This window comes from Bombyx mori, chromosome 21 (assembly GCF_030269925.1).
Source record: "Bombyx mori chromosome 21, ASM3026992v2".
Taxonomy (NCBI): Eukaryota; Metazoa; Arthropoda; class Insecta; order Lepidoptera; family Bombycidae; genus Bombyx; species Bombyx mori.
Genome location: NC_085127.1, coordinates 3,315,934 through 3,343,696, shown reverse-complemented (window position 1 = coordinate 3,343,696; position 27,763 = coordinate 3,315,934). Strand labels below are relative to the sequence as shown.

General features: G+C 34.9%; 1 protein-coding gene across 10 annotated transcripts; it reads right to left on the bottom strand.

The window, feature by feature from the left end:
- Window positions 1-906: 906 nt before the first annotated feature.
- On the bottom strand, window positions 907-27,098 carry LOC101743676 (protein groucho). Of its 10 annotated transcripts, none has more exons than XM_012689909.4 (18): window positions 26,669-27,098; window positions 26,474-26,571; window positions 25,448-25,511; window positions 24,367-24,411; window positions 24,016-24,153; window positions 23,463-23,495; window positions 21,005-21,139; window positions 20,093-20,218; window positions 18,409-18,534; window positions 17,618-17,671; window positions 16,577-16,696; window positions 15,488-15,642; window positions 13,447-13,711; window positions 12,341-12,520; window positions 10,283-10,361; window positions 8,834-8,998; window positions 6,618-6,817; window positions 907-5,276 (listed from the first exon to the last, which is right to left on the bottom strand). In XM_012689909.4, exons 1-18 carry the CDS (start codon window positions 26,714-26,716, stop codon window positions 5,169-5,171), a joined length of 2,139 nt encoding a protein of 712 aa, XP_012545363.2. In that variant the 5' UTR covers window positions 26,717-27,098; the 3' UTR covers window positions 907-5,168. The 10 variants fall into 10 exon arrangements, with proteins under 10 accessions (XP_012545363.2, XP_012545364.2, XP_012545365.2 ...); XM_012689910.4 differs by having other exon boundaries at window positions 18,424-18,534; window positions 26,669-27,092; XM_012689911.4 differs by having other exon boundaries at window positions 18,436-18,534; window positions 26,669-27,092.
- Window positions 27,099-27,763: the final 665 nt, after the last annotated feature.

The following is a 27,763-nucleotide window of genomic DNA, read 5'->3' as shown; positions in this document are numbered from 1 at the left end:
AATACTGCCAGAAGATTTTTCAGGGATGCAGAAGGAACAGCCCGCATAACAGGAATACGTAAAGATTGAATAGAGAGGTTTCACGTGATTCTTCAGACTGTTGCATCTGGAGAGCGCGTGGACCTTTCCAATTTTTCCGAATTTTGTAGATATACTGCAGTATTGTATGTTAATTTATATCCCTGGTATTATATGCCTTCCAGTATCCATAAATTGTTGGCTCATGGCGGTGATATACAATAATGAAGAACTTTGGTGCCATTCGAATAGGTAAGCTCTCGGAAGAGGCAGCGGAAGCTCTCAATAAAGATTTTCGGAAATATACAGAGAGTTGTTATTCTAGAAAAATAAGTAGAACGTTGACTAATGAGGATATTTTACACAATCTTCTTTTGTCTACTGGCCCAAAGATCGAATGGTGAAACAAAATATATAAAACTTAGAGAGATTGCTTAATTAGAGACCTACTAAATGTATTGTTGTTAGGTATTATGTAATTATGGGTATCATTACGTGCTTTTACTTACTAATCCATATCAAATTTAACTTAAAAGCACTTACGAAAAAAAAAATAAAGGTTTTTATTCTATGTATTTATTCATTTTTTTCGATCCATTTATTTGGCAGAGTTGCAACTTTATGCACATGTTCATAGCATAAAATGATAGTAGACTAGACAAGGTGTAAGGAAAATAAAGTTTCAAAGCGGGACCTCGCGGTACTTAGCAGGAATTTAATTTAATGTGACCCGCTCCATACAAAAAAATCACAAAACGCATTTTTCTGACTAAACTATAAAGTTTTTTTAATTTTTGCCTAAAACAATTATTATTTAGATTAACGAGCTCTATCTATCTACATAAAGAAAACTGTAAAAAAACAAAGTTGGTGCCTAAGTCACTAAAATCATAGTATCGACCCACTGTGTGCCGTTGTGCGTTTTTCGAACACCCACATAAATATTCAATTCTTTAAAATTGACATCACATGTATATATGCATTGATACGCTTTAGATATTCCATTTTCAGTCTGATGTTGAATTTTTATGATATAGAAATATAATAAACTTCCGATGATAGGTTTGCCGTGATCACTAAAGGCGTTGGATTGTTAGCACCGTGAAAGTATTCCCTTTTTGAAGGTTGGCATCATGCTCACCTTCGATCTGTTAATAAATCTAAAAGCTGGTATGACAGTTCAATAAATCGGCCCTTCATATTGCATTATACATAGAACAACAATATTTTTAATAACTTTACATCAAATTACTCGTAACAGCACGAATAACAACATTATAGCCATAAATAAACATCGTAATCGACGACAGCGTATAAATATATATCGACGCTCGAAAGGCAAACGTGACTAAGCGACAATAACTGCTTTGTACAGAAGTGATAGGCAATAACCATATTCGATGCGCAAAAAATATATATTTCTAGATCTATTAAAATCATTTCAACCCTACAGCTAGATTCGTTATAATAGATTTTTTTTCAGGTATTTCTTATGTATATTTTAAATTAATTTCAACTTTAAATTAGTCTACTGTAAAGTTCACGCATTGTCGCTTAGTCACGTTTGCCTTTCAAGCGTCGATATATTTAAATAATACATTACCGCAGTGTTTCAGAGGTAAAAGGTAGTTACACAGTTTTGATATTTATATAACACCTATGAAAATAGGTATGTAAGCTTAGTGAATTTTATAGTAAAGCTACAGAGACAAGTGTTTTAAAAAAAAAATTTTGAAACTACCATTATAGAAGAGATGAGACATTCGAAACAAGAATCTAGCACATTGTCAATACCACATGCACATCTTGGAACTTACAGCTGCTGTACAAGTTTATCCATAGCTACTTCTGGATGACGCTTGAAGTATATTACATATATTAATGTTTTAAGGCAGGGTTGTCCAAACTACATACCTTTGCGGGCTAATTAAATTTACTAACTACAAAAGCTGAAGGCAGAAAAAAATATTTTCCAAAATAAAAGACTTACAAAAGCCGAAGGCAGATTTTTTTTTTCCAAGACAAAAGACTTCCCAATTCACAGCTTCACTGTCATGAGAATGGAGTGTTACAAGAATAAAGATAAATTATACCAAATTTTGATTATAAATTTTGGCAACGAATTCTAATAACCAAACTACTGTATCCAAAACTATTTTCTGATTAAAAAATTGCTCGCGGGCCGCAAGCGGCCGGCGAGCCATAGTCTGCACAACCCTGTTTTAAACAATACTAAAGCTAAAAATTATCGTCACAACCTTGTCTTTAAGTATGTATGTTCTACAGCGCTGAGCGTTAGTCGCCTACGCTACTTCAAATAGCCTGTGAAATAAATATAAAGTTAACAGCCAATCTATGATATAAAATTTTAAAACATAATTACTAAAAACTATCTCAACAAGTAAAACTTGAACGCGGATACCAAAGGTATTTCTTAGATGTGGGGTATCATGGTACTGTGGTATAGGAAAGTTGACTGTGTGTTGTCTAGATTAGCGCCACCTCATCTCTTTTGGGGATGTGGTAAAAGACGATTAAAAGATTCGGCAAAGAATGGACTGCATAGTGCTCTGAGTATTATAGCAGCATACTACGATCGCTAACAGACATTTACATGCAGTGTAGTAATGTAAGTGCCTAATTAATTGTAAATGTACACAGCGTATGTACGCTACTATCATCTGGTCTATTTCTGCTGCGGAAAAGTCATACGTTCTGGTTTCTAGGATGGAATCGCCATTATACAATGAAAGGACTACAGCCTCATGTCTTCAGGGTTACAGAATTCACCAAGAGGGCTATGACACCCGCTCACCCAATGATGCAATAAATAAATCAAATACAATAATTTCCATTGCCTTGATTTTTTTTAATTGCTATCTGGTTGGACGAGCTCACAGCCCACCTGGCTTTAAGTGGTTACTGGAGCCCATAGACAACTTCAATGTAAATGCTGCCACCCACCTTGAGATATGAGTTCTAAGATCTCAGTATAGTTACAACGGCTGCCCCACCCTTCAAGCCGAAACACATTACTGCTTCACGGCAAAAATAGGCGGGGTGGTGGTACCTACCCGTGCGGACTCACAAGAAGCCCTACCACCAAATTGGATCAGCCCATTTGAGCCGTCTCTCTGTCTCACTGGTACAAGGTTGAACTGTTTAACGATATGCACGTGGACTCATTGTCCGAGTATATTCATATACGAGTAGCCAGTGGCTTAACAGCCCCCTTGGCAATGCTGATCCGCTAAAGTGGTGGTCACTACTTACCATCGCGTGAGCCATGGGCTAGTCCATGTATAACGGCAATAAATAATAATAATAATAATACAATTCCACAAGTGAGACAGTTTCACTTCGCCATTCACTTATGTAAACTTGTCTTACAAAACTAACTTTACGCTTTACCTCTGAAGTACAATTTATTTGCTTTTCTTTTGTAAAATTTTTATGACTAAATTTGTTTTTAAAAATATAAAAATAATCGTGTTGATTGAAAACCTTAATTGATGTTCCATATCGTTCAAAAACAATTAGTTTAATTGATTATTTTTTTGATAAAAATGTATGTTATTCATTATAACAGAATGTTTGAACAATGTACTATTTGAGGGTAATAGTTGGAAGTTTCAATTTAAAATTTACTAAGATATTTTTAAGCATTATCTTATCGCCAATACTGAAATAATGATAAGTGAATTTTAAACGAAGTTGAGAACAACTCTTAGGTATGTTGTGATGGCTAAATTTTCAATTCTTAAGTTTCTATTTAAAAATAGCTTTAATTTAAAATGATATTACATATTTAACTGATCTAAGTCAGCTCTTGTTTTATTTATTCAAATAAAAAAAAATCTTTGTGATGTAATTTTTTTTTTCATTAATCATCTTGTAATAGCCTTAAAATGTATAATTACTGCATGTACTAACACCGGACGAGTTCAATAGTCAATGTTCAACCAAACTGTTATCGTTTAATTAATTAAATAATTCATAAAGCAATTTTCTTCTGAACGATAACTGAACAAAAACATTAACATGACCATAAAATGGAACTGAAACCACGAACCTTCAAAATTATTCAAATAATAACGTTTTCTTCTTCGTTTCTTTTACAAAAATATTATTATATTTTAATAATAACACTAAAAATATCCATGTTCAACCTTTCAACATTGATCTATATTAAGTATTACATTTAAAAAAAATACACATAGATAATTACATTTCTATGGTTGACTGTTGAATTTTTGTTAGTGAAATAACTATTTCATTAATATCAATTCAACACAGGATCACAGTACTGTTACAAAATGTTATAAATTGAAGTTATGGTTATAGAATTAGCTTTGTCAACTCAATTATTTATGTATGTTACATTTTATCTATTTTGAACAATAGTTACTCTGAAGTATATAAATAATTTAATACTGTTCAAATCGATGACTCCAATGAACACTACGCTAACTCCAAATTCGTAGATTTACAGGAGGAGCGTTTATACGAAAAAAGTTGATAAAATCTTTATTATTGCAGATATATTTATGGTTTTTTTGTGTAACTAGCTGATTTACTCTTGCTTCGAACCCCATCAATAATGATTAATTGTAATATATACTTTTAGCATAGTGAAGCAATTTGTGGGAAAAACGAAAATTTCAAAATTTTGAGTTAGAGTAGTGTTCATCGGAGGCATCGAAATGCTTTTAAGTATTTATGAACCTGTCAGTTCTCACATCTTATATTGGTTTCAAACAAAGATATTGATTTGTAAATTAAACTGACCAAACCTGTATACATATACACAAGATCCACATTTTATATTTTTCACAATAACGTTCGTTTATTTATTTTTTCTAATAACACCCAAAACTTTTCTATTGCACGATTTAATTTTAATTATTCCATTCTCATATTATTGTACTTAACCGCAACTTGATCCTCTATATTAAAATAACCACTGGTGACACTTTATTGACACATTTTAAAAACTAATCTGCTTAAAGCAGCAATGAACAACACAAAAAACGACAGTTTTCACTTCATAACTCAACAGCCAACCATCAGGGACCCACAACATTCACTATAAAACTGCATTTCACTTCACTGGACCACGTTCACTGAGATTACCGTACTATATTATTTATTTAATAAACGACTTCATAAACTGTTGCCTTTTTGTCGCCCGATCCCGTCACTATGAACTTATCGTCCGTTGATATATCACAACTGAGCACCGATGATGATTCTTTAGACTGTCAGAGAGAAAAGCAAAGGTTATTTGAAATATATTTACATACAGCATGTTGCGTTTCAACGATATATACAGCCTGTTGTAAATTCCTTTAAGATTTCTCATTAAGGAAAGTTTATTCCTAAATTAAATTGCAACAAATGGAGAGGTATAAAAAAACATTCATTGCAAATAGAAACAGTGGTAATGAAACTCCCAAGTGCATTTATACTTTTGCGGCACGGGCCGCGTTTTTATAAACGGCGAATTATAATGCTGTGCCACTGTTTGCCGTTGACGTGACATCAAAATTTTAATGCAAATTGTGTTGACCCAAAATTATTACATATAGCCGGATTTTTTATTAGACGAAGTCAACTGACGTTTACTGTGTTGTCAATTTTTGATGAAATAAAAATAGTGTTGTGACAAAGTGAACGTATGAAAAAACTCCTGAATTAATGAAATTGCCTCGATTGTCTAGTGAATAGTTGGTGTGCCGAATTGCCGATATCGGGTACGGGGTTCGTATTTTAGGCGTGCTTTGTACATACCAACGAGTTTTCGACGAAATATTATGTTCCTATAGTATCTACCTGTACTGAATACCGAGTGTTTTAAACATTAAGAAAAACATTGCGAGGAAGCTTGTAAGACTGTCCTATTTCCAATACATCATATAGTTGAAATTATAGACGTATAAAATAGAACAATTATGGGTAGGTAATGAAAATAAAAAAACTGATACTACTAGTAACATATATTGGAGCACTTTAATACAATTTTATTGTAAAATATAAATAATATTCTTTTATAGTTTGAAATTAATGATTAACTCTTCACACTCATTGTTCATTCATGTGATTGAACGAGAACTGAACGCATCACTATTACTTTAAATATAGCAACATTATTTCACAAAGTGACATTAGCTACTGTCAGCTGGCTTCGTCTAATTAAAAATCCGACTATAGTAACTTGTGTAATATTATTATCTATATGTCATCCACCATCGACCTTATCGCATTGGTTTGTTTGTTTAATACCACAAAGCACTTATTAACATTATTTTTGTCTTTAAAATAAGTGTTACATTTAGTTATAGGAATTAGAGTGAGGTTCAATCACATAAACTAAACGTAAACTTCAAAGAGGAAAATTGTTTACGAATTTTCTTCGGAGCAATTGGCCAGGTCTTAGATCAAAAATTACTTTTAATATTATTAATTTAATAAAACAATTTAATTCAGTCCGGTTTTAGTTTCCCAGAATTTACAAAAAGCAATAAAGATGTTTTAAATTGTTACAAGACAAAAAAAAGTGTTTTATTTACATGTTTATACTTTTATTATATAGGACATACCTGAAATATACTAGCTCCGTAAGGCGTACGCCATGCGTTCAACAAATTATCTTTCCCTGTAGAGACGAACCATTTCCCGCACGTTGCGAATTTTAACGACAAAACGCAAGACTCGTGCAGCAACAGCTGATACCTGTCCGGCTTCCCTGAATGTAGTACTTCGACGTGCGAATTCTCCATGCCCACCGCCAGCCAGGATCCTGAAAAGCAAATGTCCAGTTAACTCGTTTATTTTACATATTCGACTACAGTTTTACAAAATTTCATTTTTGTATATTTTGAAGCATTATTATTTCATATCAAATTTCAGTTTCTGTACATAAAACATTAAAGGGGATTGCCCACTCTCCATAGTGTGCTAGGCCCAAGATGGACATCAAATATTACTATAAAAATGTACTGATTCAAATTCTTAAATGTATTGGATATCTAAAAAATATATTGAAATTGACGCCACTATTATAAAAAATATAATAAAAATAAAAACTCGTTTTGAAGTTAATTTTCTATATAAATAAGTGTCGGATTGTGAGATACTTCAAGAACTTTTCTTTTCTTAATGTTTAAGATGTTCCTAATGTATTTTTATCCAATAGGGTATAAAAACACACTTAATTCTTTAAATATCTATATTTTCTTCATCTTCATACACAATTAGTATCATCTAAAAATAGCAAAGAAGAGCATATACACGGTTTTAAATCTCGGTCAGGGTAAAACCACAATTCACACAATGTTTTTTAGTCGTAGTATGAAACGTTATTGATAAAAGTAAAATAAATCGAAGAAAAATCAAAACACATCCATTTTGTACGCAAGCACAACACCACAAGCAGCAAGCGAAGTATCAGTCAGTCAGATTAAATTCAGTGTTGTCAGTATAAAGAAAAATAATTACATGAAATTCATATATCGATTATTTTTTTAAATAACCGATAATTGATTTATATCTTAATCTTTTATTTACGAGTACACATTATTTTTTATGTTTTTGTTTTAGTTGTACATATTTAAATAACAATACTAGTAAAGTTTTTTTTATTGCTTAGATGGGTGGGCGAGCTCACAGCCACCCTGGCGTTGCTAAGTGGTTACTCGAGCCCACAACGTAAATGCGCCACCCACCTTGAGATATAAGTTCTAAGGTCTCAAGTATAGTTACAAGTTAAAGTCCAATGGGTATGTCTTCGATGTTATTTTATGTGCATAAAATCCATTAAAATCGTTTGATGAATGATAATACTTAAAATGATTTATTTATATGTTTTATTTATATACTCAAAATATTTACTTCATACATAAAAAGATTTGAAGCTGGCAATATTTTTCCCGCAAAAATAAAAATCCTTGTTTTTTCAATAGAGTTACTTTTTTTAAACTACTTATTGTAAACTATAGTGAAAGAAGAAAGTAAATGCATATTTATTTATGACAAAATTAATGCACTAAGTATTTTTTCTATAATCTATTGTCCGCTTTGGGCCTAAAATGGGCCATCCCCTTTGTTTTTCAGTTTGAAGCCTGTTTGCATTAGCAATAAAATGACAGTTATTTTTAGGGCAATAGCGTTTCTAGTACATTTGCTACATTTTGTATCCATGTAGAAAATACATGTACTAATATCTATACTAATATTATAAAGAGGAAAGATTTGTTTGTTTGTTTGTATTGAATAGGCTCCGAAACTACTAAATCGATTTGAAAAATTCTTTCACTGTTTGGAAGCTACACTATTCCCGAATGACATAGGCTATTATAATCTTTTTTGAAAAAAATCAGGAATTCTTACTAAAACTACAATAATGTAACCCAAGGTGTAAAATTTTTTTCTAAAATATTCTTTACATCGCGTGCCCTGCGAAAACTATTGATGATAGAATAAAATAACGTATTACGACTTGGTAGAACACATTATTATATACAAAAAGTGTCGAAATTTTTGTTAAAGACCCGAGCGGAGCCGGAGCGGGCCGCTTGTATATAATAAATAAATAATAGGCTAATATTTATATGTGTGTTGGAGTCCCTAATAATAATGACAATAAATAATAATGTTAATTTTAAATGCCCAGCAAATCGGGCGAGTACGACTAGTAATTTTATATGAGCAAACATCATCTTTTGTAACAGGTGCAATGTTGCTTAAGCAGTAGCACAAATATTTTAAAGATGCAAGCAAAAGAAATAGAATGTTTTATAAAGAAATGAGTAGTGACCTGTTGAACAATATCCCAGCGAGAATATTTGACTCGAGAAGTCGTGTTGGTGTAGTTGCCTGCCTTCCCGCAGGTCCCACGAGCGCACCGTGTTGTCGAGGCCGCCCGTCCACAGCCGCGTGCCGTCGCCGCTGATGTCTATGCACGAGGCGCCGTCCGTGTGCCCTGGAAATTAAAATATAAGTAAAACACATTGACTAAATCATCAATAATGACACCTACACGATAACTTCATGAAATATTCATGAAATAATTAACGCTAATCATACCAACACTTTCTACCATAGCGGATAGAAAACGGTACACGACAAGTATTATTCAAAATAAAGAAATAATAATATAATTGCTGTAGATTAATTGGTAAGAAAAATCATGGAGTCAAACGTGAAAAAGATATAAGATGATATGTCAATTTTCAATGCAAAAATTCAAATTTGGTCATTTGACCCGCTATGGTATGTTTAGTGTTAAAAAAAGATGTGCGGTGTCATGGGACACCGGATAGGAACAAAATTATTTTATTATAAAAATATTAATTTTAAGTTCTATTCGAGGTATAAAGAAAATAAAACTGGAGGTTTCGCAACAACCCACGGTCATTCGGTAACGTGCGAACTTATTGTGGTACACTTCATTCACGGTTGTTTGCATAAGAGTTAGTGTATTGCGCAAACGAACGCTCTGAGATCGTGGTCAATGAATGATAAAAATATGTGTTATTTTTGTGCGTTATTACAAAGTTAAGTCGTACACTACTGTGCATTACTAATAAAAATCATACGTTACGGACGTTTTTTCCCGGTTAGGGTACCCCTCCGCATCGTCCCATAAGGAACTCCGTTCCAAAATATTCAATAGACTAATCATTATTCTATAATAACATTTTTTCGAGTTAATCTAAACAAGTTCCAATCACAACACATAATGCCATGTTGCCAATCATAATATATTAGAGTATCTGTGGTTTGTCCATCGTTTATTTTCGCCCCAAATGACGTCATTTGTAATGAAGTGGGATGTAGCAAACATTTTTAATAAAATGTTATCATCAGCTCAAGTTGTATAATTTATCAGAGGTATAAAGTAAAGTAACCATGATTTCGAATTTTCAAATTGCAATTGATTCTAATAAATACATAATCTATTTGACCTTAGGATAAGATTTCTTTAATTATCTAATCTAAAAATACTTAGAAATCCAAGACACGAAGAAAAAAACAAAAACTACACACAAATCAACATTACAATATAAAAGCGATTTTCAAAACGGATTGACGAGTTAAGTGTTTCATTTTTTATTTAAAAATGTCACGATTTTTTCTAAAAAAAAAGTTTCTTTCCATTTTTGGGCTCTATTTGCCATTTTTTTTAATTAACTATTGTTTTGCTATGATATCATTTTAATAAATCGATCGATCTTTAACAAAGCAAATGTTAGCAAAGTGTTACCTTGAAATTGTCTAACTAGTGTTTGATTTTGTAGGTCCCATACAGCTATGTTGCCATCTGAACAGCAACTAAAGCAAACCTGAAAAAAAAAAAGATAAAATTTTTAATTATGCTTTAAATCGATTATTTCTTAGTATTGTATCAGAAAATTCTCAGCACGTGCCACGAAAATTACACATACAGGTCGTAAGTCATGGAAAATTATAATCGCAAATGTTTTCAGCCCAATCGCGTTCAGATATAAGGATACCATTTATTGCCATTTAAAATCGATATTTACTTCATAGCAACTGTGTGCAGCGCGCAATGTAACGCAATGAATAATCGAGACAAGCACGCGGGTCAACGCCCTGGACAACACTAACTGTTGTGTGCTACGTTTTAGAACGTGAGTTCATCATAGTACAGGGTGGCCCATAAGTCCTTTGATATGAAAAAAAATTTATTAAAATAAAACTAATTACATTATGAATTAAATTTTTATTTACATAAAAAGCTTAAAAAACGGGAATTATTTTTTGAAAATAACATCTCCTAAATGTAATCCGTTGCGATCACGGCACTCTTGCAAACGACGTCTAAAATTGTCGATGACTGCGCGGCACGTCACTGCTGAAATGCTTGTCATTTCTCTGCGGATGTTTTCTTTTAGGGCCTCAATTGACCGCGGGTTTGTGTCGTATACTTTAGCCTTAAGGTAGCCCCACAAAAAAAAATCCATCGGGGTCAGATCTGGACTACGTGGAGGCCAGGAAATGTCTCCTCTCTTAGAGATAACCTTGCCAGGAAAAAGTAGACGGATAACGGGCATAGCAGTGTTAGAGGTGTGAGAAGTGGCCCCATCCTGTTGAAACCACGTCCTGGCATTAAAGCCTGAAAAGTTTTGCAATTCTGGTATGAAAAACTCTTCGATCATAGCCACATATCGCTCCGACGTAACAGTAACTGCGCGCCCTCTGCCATCCTCAAAGAAGTAAGGCCCTAGGATACCATGGGCTGACATAGCGGCCCAAACAGTCACTTTCGGACTATGTAAGCTTCTGATGCTTAAGTTTTGGATTGATGGGGCTCCAATAGCGGCAATTTTGTTTACTAACATGCCCGTTAAGATGGAAATGAGCCTCGTCAGAGAACATTATGTTATTGAAGGAAGTAAACCGATTCAACATTTCATTCGCATAATTTTGTCTTTGAATACCGTCAGTTTCCTTTAATTCTTGAACCAACTGAATTTTGTAAGGGTGCATATGTAAATCTTTCTTCAAAATCCGTTGTAACGATGTCCTGGATACGTTTAATGCTCTGGCGCGCTTACGAGTTGACTGTGTCGGATTTTCGCGAATAGACTGTGTCTATGTTTTGTTCCGTACGTGACGTCCTTGGGCGACCCAACCGCGGTTTATCTAACGTCGAACCGGTCTCCTCGAACTTAGCAACCCAGTTCTTAATCGTTTGAAGAGTTGGAGTGTCGTCAAAGTTGTGTAAATCTTTGTGTTCTCGAAATTTACGCCGCGCAACGGTTGCCGAATTGTCGTTTTTATAAAACTCGCGCACACAAAACGCACGGTCCGCTCCGGTAAAACGCTCCATCGCGACTAAATTCCCAGAAACCGAAGTTACTCCCCCCGCTTCCCCTGCACCGCTCACGCGCGCCCTGTTCGTTTTATTCAAATTTTACTTTTCAAAGGACTTATGGGCCACCCTGTAGAATATTATGAAACGATAAATGCTTAGGTATTTTTATATTGTTCAGGTATTTTTTTCTTTTACCTATTCTAGGAGCCTCGAGAGGTTATTCTAGGTTATTATTCTAGACCGAACTAGTAGGTGGGCTCACGGGGCTCAAACCGAAGATGTTGCTAACACTGACCCTAGCAAAAGCAGTGCTTCGTAGAATCTATCACCGAATCGGAAACACGACCCACTGAGAAGATCCGGGGAGAAACTCAGTGGGATGTGTCTATGGGTTAGTTTACTCGTCGAACCCTTCGTCTTCGTCTGACCGATGCTTAAGGTTTGTTCCGGTATGTTGACGTTTTTTCTAATTTTTAATTTTACCTTAGAATCCGGACTAATGGCTAACGCGTAACACGCGGGCGCGCACGAGGTGAGCTCGGCCCTCATCCGCGGAGTGCCGGAGCCGAGGTCCCATATTGACAGTGTCGATGCTTCCCCTCCCACGATGAGGGTGCGGCCGTCGGGCAAGAGTTTCACGGAGCGTATGTAGTTGTCTCTTTGCTGCAACACCATTCAGTCGTGATTACCTTACATGATATAAATCTGTAGCAGATATATTTAGTTCAGATAAGCCATCCATCGTTGATAATAATATGGTTACTTAATTTTAAACTTAACGTGACCCATAATTTCTATTCTAACTTATACCTTGTACTTGACCAAATATATATTAGTGTAGGTTTTTAAACACACGAAATACAGATGTGGCTCATGGAGTTTGTCCTTTTAATGTTTTCAGGATCTAAACTTTTAGATATTTTAGAAAATTATCCTAGTTTGGATATTAGGACAGTAACATTATCATTGTATTGGTCCTTGATATATATATAAATTAATGCGCCCTCGTTTGACTAATGTAAATGTATGACAGAGCGATTTACTTACTTTTGTCAAACGGCGATATACAGCAAGTAGTCAGTTGAGTTTAGGATTGTGCATAGATTAGCAATTTGCTAACCTTGAGATACTAAGATTTATTAGATACTAATAATACGCATGTATTTTTTGTGAGTGTGCGATCGTATTTCGAATAGATTACCAAGTAATCCGAAATAATTATTTTCTTTCAATACGAACAAAGCTTAATGATTCACATTTAGAAAATTGCTTAAGGATCGAGAAACTCTAAATATATCCCTAATTATAATAAATTAGCTGAAAATATGGACACTCAAGTTTCACACTGAATTATGTGTATCATTATGTATGACACCAACAAAATAAAGTTATAAAAAATCTGTTTTTTTTAATGCTTATTGATACCTGTTATCTGTGAAATATGCACCTTCTGTGATTTTCAAATTTAATATTACGCCCTTAAGGACAAACAGGTTGCCGACCCCTGCTGTAGGAGTTATTCTATTATATAGGGTAGCATGTTTAAAAGACAATAGATTGAGAGGGAACAGAATGAGCAGCGCACGAACCAAGCAGTCCAACTGCGACAGCGGCTCGAGCGTGGCCGGCGAGCCGGGGTTGGTGATGTCCCACAGCTTGACGCAGCCCTTGCCGCCCGTGTAGGCGTGGCGCGCGCCGCCGCCCAGCGACAGCGCCACCGCGCACACCACCTCGCCGTGCGCCAGCGCCGCCACCGCGCGCGCGCCCCGCGGCACGCCCGCCGCCGACAGCGCGTCCGCCGGGAACCCCACCGCCTGCAGCCCCCCGCCGCCGCACGAGTGGTACGAGTACGCGCTGCCCACAACAACACTCTGTACTACTCTCTCTGAAGTCAACACGTCCGGTGCATTCGTGCTGAGCGATGTACGATGCACCGGTGTCTCGAATACCAGGCGGGTACCAATTTTTCTAATTAAATATGTACTCAACAAATGTTCAAGATTGACTTCCACGGTGAAGGAATAACATCTATATATATAAAAATGAATTGCCGTTCGTTAGTCTCGCTAAAACTAGAGAACGGCTGGACCGATTTGGCTAATTTTGGTCTTGAATTATTTGTGGAAATCCAGAGAAAGTTTAAAAGGTAGATAAATATGAGAATGCTCGGAACTAAATAAAAATAACAATTTTGTTTTTCCTTTGATGAGTCCCCCGTCGAACAGATTCCTTTGGTTTGTTTTAAGTTTATTTTATACAAAAGTTTATTTTTTATAAAATAAAAATTTAGTTCTTTTATTTATCGATTAAGACACTACGAAGTCTGCCGGGTCAGCTAGTTGTGTAATAAAAATAAAACCCGCAAAATTATAATTTGCGTAATTACTGGTGATAGGACCTCTTGTGAGTCCGCGCGGATAAGTACCACAGCCCTGCCTATTTCAGCCGTGAAGCAGTAATGCGTTTCGGTTTGAAGGGTGGGATAGCCGTTGTAACTACACTGACACCTTAGAACTTATATCTCAAGGTGAGTGGCGCGTTTACATCGTAGATGTCTATGGGCTTCAGTAGCCACTTAACTTAGTCAGTCGTACATAGTCCGCCCGACACGGCAGACACTTGTGACAATATAAGTACAGACTAAAATCGGAACTATAGTCGGATTTTTAATTAGACGAAGCCAGCTGACAGTAGCTAATGTCACTTTGTGAAATAATGTTGCTATATTTAAAGTAATAGTGATGCGTTCAGTTCTCGTTCAATCACATGAATGAACAATGAGTGTGAAGAGTTAATCATTAATTTCAAACTATAAAAGAATATTATTTATATTTTACAATAAAATTGTATTAAAGTGCTCCAATATATGTTAGTATGTAACTACAATCAGTTTTTTTATTTTCATTACCTACTTATAATTGTTATATTTTATACATCTATAATTTCAACTATATGATGTATTGGAAATAGGACAATCTTACAAGCTTCCTCGCAATATTTTTCTTAATGTTTAAAACACTCGGTATTCAGTACAGGTAGATACTATAGGAACATAATATTTCGTCGAAATCTCGTTGGTATGTACAAAGCACGCCTAAAATTCGAACCCCGTACTCGATATCGGCAATTCGGTACACCAACTATTCGCTAGACAATCGAGGTAATTTCATTAATTCAGGAGTTTTTTCAATCGTTCACTTTGTCACAACACTATTTTTATTTCATCAAAAACTGACAACACAGTAAACGTCAGTTGACTTCGTCTAATAAAAAATCTGATTATAACTTGTTTTATTTATAAGGGACAGTTATCTATCACCTTTACCACGCCTTATAAACCATTCAATGTTCCTTGTAAATAGTACAGAGATGATCAACAAACCGGATCGATAATATCGTATTGCCGGCAGAACATTATATGCTTGCAAGAATTTGATTTGATTTAATTAAAAATTAAAAAAAAATCTCTGGCCTGGTAGATAATGAGCAGACTGGCCAGATAGTATCGTATTGCCGTAATTATGTAAGCTTGCAAAAATTTGATTTGGTTTAATAAAAATACGTTAATTAATCACAAATAGTATGAAATGAAAACCTATCCTTTTTGTATGAAGTAAACAGAACACTTACGGTTTCGCTGGAGCAACACCATTGGTTCTATGGTGCGGCGTCTCATACGGATGAGGGGGTCTGTAGCCAGGGTAACCGGGGAAGCCGTAGCCACGTCCGGGACCGGTTGGGGTGGGCGCCCGGGGCAACTTTGCTCCCGGAGTACCAGGTTTCTCCTGAAAGCAGAGCTTATATTATTTTATCTCGTGACATACCGGAGACAAATCGTACAGATCAGGCAGCTTATAAAGCTAATTTCAAAATGCATTTGTTAAATATATTTTTTTACATTATGTTAATATCGCTCAAGTTAGAATTACAAGTTTTAATGGAGCCGTGCTTAGATTCTACGACGGCTCTGTCTGTTTCTGCAAGAAGCCACACTATACGGTTTAAAGGACGATATGACCTTATACAATAAAAATACAATTTACATTTCTGATGGTAGAGCGACTTTTGAGCCCCGGTTCGAAAAAACCGGTTCTGGTGGTAGGACCTCTTGTGAGTCTGCGTGGATAGATACCACCATCCTGCCTATTTCTGTCGCGAAGCAGTAATGCGTTTCGGTTTGAAGGGTGAGGCAGGCGTTGTAACTATATTGAGACCATAGAACTTATATCTCAAGGTGGGTGGCGCATTTACGTTGTAGATGTCTATGGGCTCCAGTAACCACTTAAAACCAGGTGGGCTGTGAGCTCGTCCACCCTTCTAAGCAATAAAAAAAAATTAAAAAAAATTTAAAACTAGTATTCTGTTTCTGGCGCGACGCACTAATGCGTTTCAGGTGGAACACTTTAGGTATATAATTAAGAGTTGGGCCTAAAGTCTGAGTCCAAAAGCCGTATTCACGCTGTAAAGTCTATGAGCTCGAGTGACTATTGAAAACCGGGTGGATTGTGAACTCGTTCATACGCTAAGCAATCAAACAAATGAATTCAAACTTCGAACTCCCCACTCAAGATGGCTGACAGCACACACATCTAAAGACAAATATACACAATCTTCGAATTCCAAATCTCGAAAACAATGGTCGTCATCCATCGAGTGTGCACGTATGACGTCACACCATTTAAAACTAGAACGCTCAGTTCTCGATTTAAATAAACTTACATCTTTGGAGCTCTTAGGCGTCGATCTACTGGACGAAGATCCTGATCTGGACGGGGGCCTGGGGCCGTTCTCTGCTCTCTCCCCTCCCTCTGTTCTCGCATTCGGTGATGCTCTTTCTTCCTAAAAATAAAAATAATTTTACGCCATGTTTCAGTTTAAAATATATTTAACGATAAACGATCTGTCAATAAGGTACGATTTTAAATTACTCGGTTTCGTTTCAGAAAGGAGTTACATAGGGTTGTCAGACAGCCGGAATAGCTAAGACGTTGAAAATAACTATTTTTCATGATAAAAATTAACGAAGTGAACAAAGTAAATAGAACGAATGTTTTTAAATTACGCGGTTGCGTTTCAGAAAGGGATCAAGTAGGGTTGTCAGACGGCCGGAATAGCTAAGACGTTTAAAATCGCATTATTTCATGGTAAAAATTAACGAAGTGAACACAAAGTAAATAGAACGGTACCGCCTGTCTGACAAAAGCACGAGTGCACAATACACAGTACCTACTATACACAGAGAGCAGTTTGGCTGTGCCCCTGGCATTGTTGATTTCCGTGAGCCACAGTGATCACTCACCATCGTCTGATGTTAGACCGTATGAGCATCTACCTACATACAACCCTTAGTTTCTCGCGTCCCGATAATTTTAAACTAATTTATAAGTGAGCACACTGCTGCCTGAAACACTTTCTTCTTATTGTTTGGTCATTTTCATGTTCTAAATAGAACCAAGGACCGAGTAGTATACTGCTGTAATTGATGACATTTAATGTAATATCATCCACAACTCGAACCCCTTAGAACACATCTGATTATGACTATATAGCCGATTACAGATAATTACAGAACAAAAAAAACATTTTTTCACAGAACTGACAACCCTTAATTCCGCTCTACTTTTTATAATTTCGCTAAGACATACGTTACCAGTCTTCTTGTCAACTGGCTCATACTTACAAACAGACTGCATAAATAAGGCTTACAATTTAACTAAGGAACCCTCCAAAAAAATGTATATACTCCCAAGTGCTAGTTACCTCGTTGGCCACGTCCACGACAAGGTCTTGATCGCTCTTCTCAGCGTCGCTGTCCTAAAACGTATTAAAAAAAACGAAAAAAAAGACGATAAGTATCAAAATCTACAAATATGTATTATAAATGTCAAAATGAAAAGAAGCTATTATTTTACTCCAGCCATATAACTACATATTTATGTTTGCCAGCTACATTTCAATAGTTTGTTTTGAAGCGCATCTGTGTAAATAAGCGTCGTTCTCAATGGTACCGACCGGTGTACGCAAAAACTATTGATTTTAAATATATTCATAACAGCATAAATTATCATGTTAAGATTACACATATTTAGGAATGAACAAATTTAATTAATAAGATAAGTTTTAGGACGAATCGGCTTCGTATTTTTTTTTGCCGAAACCGAAAGCGACACATGACCCTATTTGACCCGTGTCAACATAGGACTAAATGTTATAATCGTAAAATTTGTATATTTAATTCGTTATTATAATTATATTAATTCAAGTGTTGCAGCTTAATTTCAATCGTTATGGATTTCTGTTTCAGTACTACCAAAGGAATGGTTACTACAAATTAAGCTAACTAAACAATCGAGTTTGCGAACCAAAGCCAACCAAATCTAAATTTCAAAGGGGGGTTGGGGGGACTTGTTTTTGGTTGGTTGTTTACTTGAATCCCAAGTACTATACAGTCAAATATATTGAAAAAAAAATGAACATTTTAGCGGCCACCAGCAACCAAACCCTTTGATTCGACAAAAGCAACAAGATGTATTATGTGAAGCGACACATACACTACACAGACTCACATGGCTGAATACCTTCTCCTCTTTTCTGCGTTTGGCGTCCAGAGCTTCGGGCTCAACTGGAGACCTGGGCCTGTATTTCTGTTCTCTCTCGTGTGGCGACACTGAACGTCTCTGAAACGATAGCGCAGACAAAATCAACACACCAGATACATTAAAGCAGAGTTACAGATTCCAATATTTCATATGGAGCATTTAAGTTTCAAACTGCTTCTATTGTACCGTCAGATTATATGCAAAAATTTTTAGGAGAATCATTTGCTTTAATGAAATTAATCCACTATCTGAGGATGTCTACACTCGAGAAATAATAATAGCTAGACAAAAAACAAGAACACCGATTCTGATGATCTTGCCTTACAAGATTATAATTAGAGGTTAGAAACAGTATTCTTTGATTTAATTACGCTCTCATGCGTTATTTTATTACGGTTGCAATTGGTAAAAGCGGCGTGAAATTACTTTTTATAAAGGCCCGTTTCCACTCATCAAACCGCTGCCATAAATTGTATATTATGATCGAGAAAACAAAACTAGAATTCTTAATCTCAATTTCTCCAAGATAATATATTTCGGTAATAATAACTATGTATTTGTTTTTCTCAATCTATACATATAAATAAAATTAATGTATCTGTTTTTAACATTGAAATAGCCGCTTTTTACTACATGCATATGAATATATGTTGGAGTATTTCCACTTTCGGGTAGCGACATGGTAAGCGGGTGGTCTTCGTAAGTCAATAAAACCAGAAATGTTAACTCAGAGCGTATATTACGCAGGAGCGTTCCGTCTGATACGGCGACTCGCTCGCTTCTGAGCTCGAGAGTTTTTTTTTTCTCCTACCTATGCTGATAGCCTAGAGAGGCTATTTCAGCTTCGCCCTAATGTTTGTAGGTGAGCTCGCGGGGCTCAACCGGAGAGTTGCTAACACTGACCCTAGCAAGAGCAGTGCTTCGCAGAACCTACCACCGGATCGGAAACGCGACCCACTGAGAAGATCCGGCGAGAAACTCAGTGGGCTGTGTCTATGGGTTAGTTCGCTCGTCGAGCCCTTCGTCGCAAGCGACGGGTTCGACGAGGACGGTGACCGGGAGCTCGAGAGACAACAACGGAGCGTTTTTATAGCAAGGTATCGTGGTGGGACGATGTTGTTTACGACTCTTATCTGGCACGTGTTGTTTTCGATGAATGCTTGCACGTGTTGTTTGTCGTCCCATCTTTATTAGTCATGAACTAATGGTTTATAAAAACACGCGCCGACATATATATACGGTACATACACCAAAATAACATTTTTTACAATTTTTGTCTGCCTGTCTGTTTGTTCCGGCTAATCTCTGGAACGGCTGGGCCGATTTTGACGAGACTTTCACTGATAGGTAGCTGATGATATAACGAGTAACTTACTTTTTTTAGACTAGCTTTGCTCCGCGACGTTACCCGCGGTACGACAATAACCGCGGGTAACATTACGGGACTCGCCTATCAATAATAAAATTTAATGTTTTCAAAGCGAAACGAGGGCGGGTCGCTAGTATAAAATAAACCTACTATCATCTATACCCATTAAAGATTTTTAAAAGCTAATATTTCAGAATGTGACGTTTCCTAATATCACATATACATATTTTGAGTAAATGTTTACTCTTGGGAAGGATTTAAGCTTACCGAGGGCATAGATCTTGAAGAATGACCGTCGTCCCGCGGGGGCGGCTGCCCTGACATCAGTTGAGAAGACGCCGATCCCCCGGGCAGAACTGGGGGTTTGATGTCGGCAGGAGGTGGAAGCTCTACCTGTGATTAAGTATAATCTGTTGTTAGAAGACTTAACAATTTTCAATATTCGAAGAAAAACATGCGGGGTAGTTTTTTGTTATTGCTTAGATGGGTGGACGAGCTCACAGCCCACCTGGTGTTAAGTGGTTACTGGAGCCCATAGACATCTATGACGTAAATACGGCACCCACCTTGAGATATAAGTTCTAAGATCTCAAGTACAGTTACAACGGCTGCCCCACCCTTCAAACCGAAACGCATTACTGCTTCACGGCAGAAATAGGCAGCCAGCAGAAATAGAAAGCCTATCCTTCTACTATTAATGAACGAGTCAATGGTTCACTTGTTGGAAATTTCAATATTAATGAAGATAGTTTGCCTAAACGTTAATCAGAGGATGAGATATTATGACCCGGTTTGTAGTGATAGTTAACTATTTTCATTCCTAGGTCGTAGTACTTCCTGACCTTTTCTTCGACCTGTACCCAACCAACGCTAAGTATAGGTTTATTCATATGCCCTCTATTTTTATTGGTTTATTTATTATATGGTATTACCAGCAATTTTAACTAGGTCCACCTCATTGATTGTTTGCCCACGTTACGACATCCAGTACGAAACCTCCATGTTCTTCAATACTTCCTGACCTCTCATTACTTCAATATTGGTACTGAGGCATACCGCAAATCCAAAATGGTGGGTGCATTATGTCAGGTAGCAATTTTGAATTCCGGTTTGACGTGCCTCTTATCTGTTTAGAAGCAAGTTAAATCAACTGTAGAATAAGGTGCAGTGAATAGTTACTTTATGCGCGGGCGGCGGTAGATGCGGGGGCGGCTGCGGGCCGGCGCCGGGAGCGAACAATAGCCCCCCCGCCCCCAACAAGCCGCCCGCGCCCCCCACGCCGTGCGACAAGCCAGCCGTCGCGTGGATCTGTTGCTAGAAATATTTCGACAAATTCAGGTCTCTGTATTTTTAAATTTTCATTTTCAATATGTCAAGATTTGGATTTAATTTTAACATTAAAATTTCAGTACACTAATATAATGAAGACAAAAATGGGTAAGTGAATCAGTATTTTGGGTTTAAAAACAATACTGAAAAATAAACTCATAACCACTGCTGTTATATAGTAGTATTGTGGTGTAAAACAACAAGGCCCAATTTCACAATTAGTGAACAAATCTACTTTTCACTTATTCAGTAACGAAGAATTCAAATTTATACATTATTACTGAAACCGAACCTTTTATTTTAAATTCTCACTTCGCGAGTAGCACTAGTGAAACTGGGATTGCCCAAAAATATATGGCTAGTTTTAGACTATTATACAAGTCAAAAATACCTGAGAGCAAGTTCTGTTTAAAACCTGTTTCTCGCTTTTATTTAATAAACAAATTAAGAACTATTTTTTTGTTTCTAAAATGCTACGATGTTTACTACTCATTTTATATTTATTTTTAAGAATACTATTGAAACTGACCCAACTACTAGACAGATTTGATAGTTCTAATTTGTTTATATTTATTTAGATATCTATAATCAAATGACTGATAAATATTTCCTACACAAGTCTGTATAGTTTCATTCTAGGCTTCTGGGTCATAATTTCTATCTCTAATATCTACTAATAAACAATAACTACTCATAAAACTGAACAACTAACTAATTATATAAACCATAATTGTGCTTGCATACAATGAATGTGTAGTAAGTGATTGAAAAATAATAAACTTTTTGACTTCTTAAAATCAATATGTTAGCTTGTGCAATTTCTTTGTGTTTATTTTACTATTTTAAAGTTGCGGTCCAGAACTAATTATTGTTCATATTTCTAGTATTTAATTATTTGCGAATAGATTAATTTGTTGCCAAACGTTTGCCTTGTATACCACCAAGTTGGAGCTTATGTGAAAATCTATGGTAGCTTGCTGGGTTTTTGAAGTTATACTTCTTTAGGCGCGTTATGAAAAATTTATGAGAGTGACATTTTAAGATGCGCGCGCACCGTGACACAAAATCAACAGAAATGAAGTTGCCCACTAAATCGCTCATTACAATAGGACCGACGTAACTTGGCGAGTCTGAATATAGCCGCAGGTGAACTTTCGCGCATGTACACTCGTAAAAAAAGTGTTATTAGCATTCATTTTTTAACGTTAAATATTTATTATTAATTATTTAATAATTAAAAGAACAAAAGAAATAAATTTAATAAAAATAAAGTATAACTTTTTACGCGCGTACATAGGTACACGCACCCTTTTTTTTTATTGTCAAACACCCAAACGACTTTTTTTAAGAAAATAGATTATGGTTTTTTAAATATTTTTAAATTTTTCAATGGTCTAACCTTTTATTTTTAATGGTTACTGGAGGCTTGGAAGGTTAAAAAATTATATAAATTATCTGGAAAATAAAGTTATATATGCAAACTTATAATTTTTTTTAAACAATTAACATTTTAATTATTTACAATTTTAATTATTTTATAATAATTATTATTTATTTAAAACAATTACAATTTACAAATTTTTAAACATTTTTTTTAATAGGATTGATGATTCTTTGCATTTAATACTGTTTTACTTTATTATATTGAAACTAAATGGATATATGTCACTGTATACTAAACAATCAGCACAAGTAAATTTAGTTGTGACTATGGTTGGTTCAAAAATATCGATATCTTTAAGATACCCGCGCGCCACCGTACATAATGGTACTATAAGCGAACTACGTGACCTAGAGTGACAAAAATAACTGCTATAAGTTTTATCACAATTTGATTTGGCCTAATAGCCAAAATAAGAACTAAACGGATATTAATCCTAATCTGTGTGGCCAGGACAAAAAAACGTCTATGTTCAGTTTGGATTGTTATTCAAGCATATTTTTGTCGTCTTTAATCCTTTATATAGATAAAAGGCTCTGATATAACAAAAACCAAGAAATAAAACAATCAGCACACACTAGACTTAGCTTTTATGTTAAAATACTGACATGTTATTTGAGTTAAGAATTATAATTTTTTTTCAAATTGTTTTAATTTTTTTTTATGCGCACCGTTTTCTCTGAAGATTATGAATTAGTTGGAAAACGCAGAAGCTAACATAATATCGAAATTAATAACTAAATCACATCTACAATTTTCAAATACTATCATGTAAAAAAAAACCATGATATAATGAAATACAGTAACAGCAACATAAAAATGTTAATCACAAACAAATGATTGAAGCGCATGATTTATTTAACTTACTAGAAGTTGCTGCAGGCCATGTTGTTGTTGTTGCTACAAACAACAAGAAATAATACCTCCTCAATTTTAATTCAGAAATATCTTAACATTGTATTCTACAGCAATCTTACAGTTTATGAATTTAGAATAGCCTAGAATGTTACACAACATTATGTCCTTTACATTCACAATGAGTATCAAATAGATATTTATGGTACAAGCCACAGGTAAGCTACACCTTTTGTTTGGTTACACTGCATTTATAACAGGAAAGACACAAAAAAACATGTAAAATATGACAAGTTTACTGAGACCCAATCCACTGGCTTATTTCAGGTGTGTTCAATTTTATTGAACTTATAACTTCTAGAGACAATGAGTGTCTAATTTTTAACATTGAACTTGACTAACTGGTATTACTGAGCAACTATTTCTTATCAAATGAAGACACAAAATTGTTTTCTATGATTAAAGAAGTTCTACTTCTGTAAAGTGTACCTACACTGAGTTGCAAGGACTCATTTTTTTTCTTTTTTTTTCAGGGAAGTAGGATGACTTGGAGCAGTCAACTTACCCCTATAATAGCATTGAGTTCCGACATTGTCACCTGTTTGGCACGCTCCACAGCCGAAGCTACCTGCTGCTGGTGTTCTTGGGCGAGGAAGGGTAGAACCTGTCCAATTATAGCACTTAGCCTTTTCGCTATTTCCGTCTGCAATAAATAATAATAATAAATTTAATATAGCACCAATTTAAAATAAATAAAAAATTTGAAAAAATATTTCTTAATTTTTTTTTCTTTTTTATTATCAAATTTATTCCAAATTCACACAATGTTTTTTTATAACTTGTAAATTGTAATTTTATTTTAAAATTATTTTAGTGACACTCAAATATTTTAGAAGCATTTGATTTATAATCATACCTGCTTGTGCATTTCCACATTAAGGCCATAAGACATTTCATAATACTGAAACAACAATATTATTAAAAATGATTTAACAGTTTTTGATCAGAGGAATTAACATGAAAATACTTTTATTGCATAACCAATAGACACAATGTGATTACCACCATAGCATCATGAGTAGAAATATGCGGTCCATGTCTGACTGAGGCGAACTGAACATCTACAGGCTACGCCACACTTCAAACAAGAACTCAAACCGGTCATCCCTTAGAGCCTCGTGAGTTCATCTACTCGTTCCGTAACGCTGGCATAACCCTCTAAGGTTACCTACCAGCATAGGTAGGTAAAAAAAACCCAATTCAGTAATCCCTACAATCTCATATTTAGTTGAAGAAACATGCAAAGAAACTGATAGAATATCTTTTAATAATGTAAAAATTGGAAATACATTTATTTAAACATGTTAAAAAGTTTCCAAGTTACATGTAAACGACACTCATAAAAAACATAATTTTAGTAAGACTTCTTGTTTACATGTCAAATATTTAAACTTTTATCTGTTTGTGGCGTTAAATACACATTTTAGTATTTGCTCGCTAATCAACTTTATGAGGCTAACTCTATTATTTACATATGTTAAGATGGTTGCACATTATTGAAGAAAATACTAAAATTAACAACATAGTATATCCAGGACTTATTCTATCAATCTCTGCTACCTGTTGAAGCAAAAAACATACTTATGCACATAATTACAAATCAAATTCAAAATTATTTTATTTCATGACAACACAAAAAAAGAAGTGTTCTATAGTTATGCATATTAATTATCTATAGTTATGCATATTAATTATCTATTTATGTGTTTTGTGGATGTATATGGTACTTATTAGTTTAATTATGTGTATAAATTCTGAAAATGAAATAAAATACTATCTTTATTAATACAAGTGATGGGTACATAAAATTTAGTAGTTAGTAGTAGTATATACTATTAAATAATTTATACAAATGTAAAATATATATTTAATTTTTTTATTTATTTAAATAAAAATGTATGGACTAGGAGATATTCTAAAATATATTTTATATTTACCATAACATAATGCCTCTGCATTTCAGTCTTCTCACTGGCCAATTTTTCACATTCAAGTTTAAGTCTGAAAATAATATAATTGATGTGTATCTTTTTTCTCTATTTATGTATCATATCTGTTGAATATTATTAATAGAAAGTACGAATAGTGGATGTACTAGTTTACTACTACAACTATCATGATGAATTGCTAATAGTAGTATTAGTAGTTTACATGGATAAATTACGATCCAGTATTGATTCCAGCTAGTTTGTTAAAGATAAAGAAACAAGGCCCATAAGATACAGTGATGTGTAAACGAAATCAAAGTAAGGTCTTCAAGCGTTCACAAAGATGAGTTTTTAGTCTATTCATGCTGTTTTATTTCAAAAAATAAAGTGAAGTTGTTTAAAAAAAGGCTTTTTTTATTGCTTAGATGGGTGGACGAGCTCACAGCCCACCTGGTGTTAAGTGGTTACTGGAGCTCATAGACATCTACACCGTAAATGCGCCACCCACCTTGAGATATAAGTTCTAAGGTCTCAAGTATAGTTACAATGGCTCCCTCACCCTTCAAACCGAAACGCATTACTGCTTCACGGTAGAAATAGGCAGGGTGGTGGTACCAACCCGTGCGGACTCAAAAAAGGTCCTACCACCAGGCTGTTGATAGGCTTCGTTTTGATTTGTTCACAAGGAGGTAACACTAATTTTCAGAAGGCACAGTAGATGCACCTCCTAAAAATCATCTATTGACTTTCATAATTTTGTATAATGACAAGCACTCCTACCTGCCCTCCATTCTGTATTCCTTCACTATAAGTCGATACATAAATACATCATTTCAAAATAGAGAGCAAAATTGAAATTAGCTCTTTTCTATATCAAGTTTTATAGATGCAAATTTCTAATACATAATTAATTTATTTCAAAATGTTATTTGCAATTCGATTTTTAACATGAATTTAAATACAATGGGATATTTCTAGTAACATGAAAGTTATTTCTTTTTAAATTAAATGTGTTGATGGCTTCATAATACTTACGTGTGATATTGAGCTTGTAAAAAGTTAAATTCTTCTTTTATACGTTCTAATGTGTCCGCAATTGTAAATTTAATCGGACCAGCAGGCGGTTGGGGTCCCTAAAACAAAATTAGTAGCACACATCAATTGCACTGACAATTATACTGTCAACTGCATTGTTTTCGAAAATTATGAAAGCAAACAAAAAACACAAACCCGAACCGCAGCCGCTGGGTGCCGCGTAGCAGACGGATACATGTTCATTAAAACTCCGATCAAATTAAAAAATTAGACACGATCAAATAACTTTTTCTTTAGATCCGTTAATTACCACAGTCAGCACCATCTCACAAATCACGGTAGGCTGCCGCTATAACTTCTTAAATATACAGAAGCCCGACTTACGCGGTAACGACAATGATACGCACAAACTTTGTCCGGAAACTTTTAAATTTACAAACATCATAATAACATAAACAACTTTTTAAAACCACCACTATATACCAATGTATAAAACTCTACGTTAGTGTTAATTTAATAACATTGAAGAGATACGATTATTCATAGATTTGTCCAAGTTTTCCAATAAATCCACGCCGTAATTTTTGTTCGGCTAGCTGTCATTTTGATATAGAGCTGTCAAATCATCAATCATATTTCGTCATCTGTGGAACTCAATTTTTATTGAAACAAAGCACTCTGATTTTTGGCAACAAAAAGTTCTTTACAAAATAACATTAACAGCGAAAAAAGCTGCTGGTTCATTTAGTTTTGCTTCTATCATTTTTGCACAATAGTGTCTGTAAATAAATAGTTATACTTTTTGGCAGGAATTTGAAAACATCCTCTAAGATAATTGATTTATCCTTACATTCAGTGTCTCTTCGGGGCTTTATGAATTAAAATCACAGCCAGAGACAAGTTACATTCGATCATGTGGACCCAAACTAAGATTCCCTGTACTTTAAGAACCAGAAACAGATATGTTTAATTTTATGTTTAAATAATGCATGTATAACCTATTAAAAAGACAAAGAGAAAACAAACTGGCTTTTCACACGAATGTTTGCGTTACATGTGAATCGATCTCAAAACCCTGAGCTCGGCCGTTGGGGGTGCTAATCAGTGCACCACCGCACCGACTCGATTATTTTTCAATCATTTTTAATACAATTTTTAGCTTTTTTGTAACTATAAAAGCGCTAAAATGTGGAATAATTGAAAAATACAACTCTAAAAACTACTTTTCGGATTCTTTAACAGTGAATACTGAAATTAAATTTAATTTAACCAAAATTTTATTTTATATCT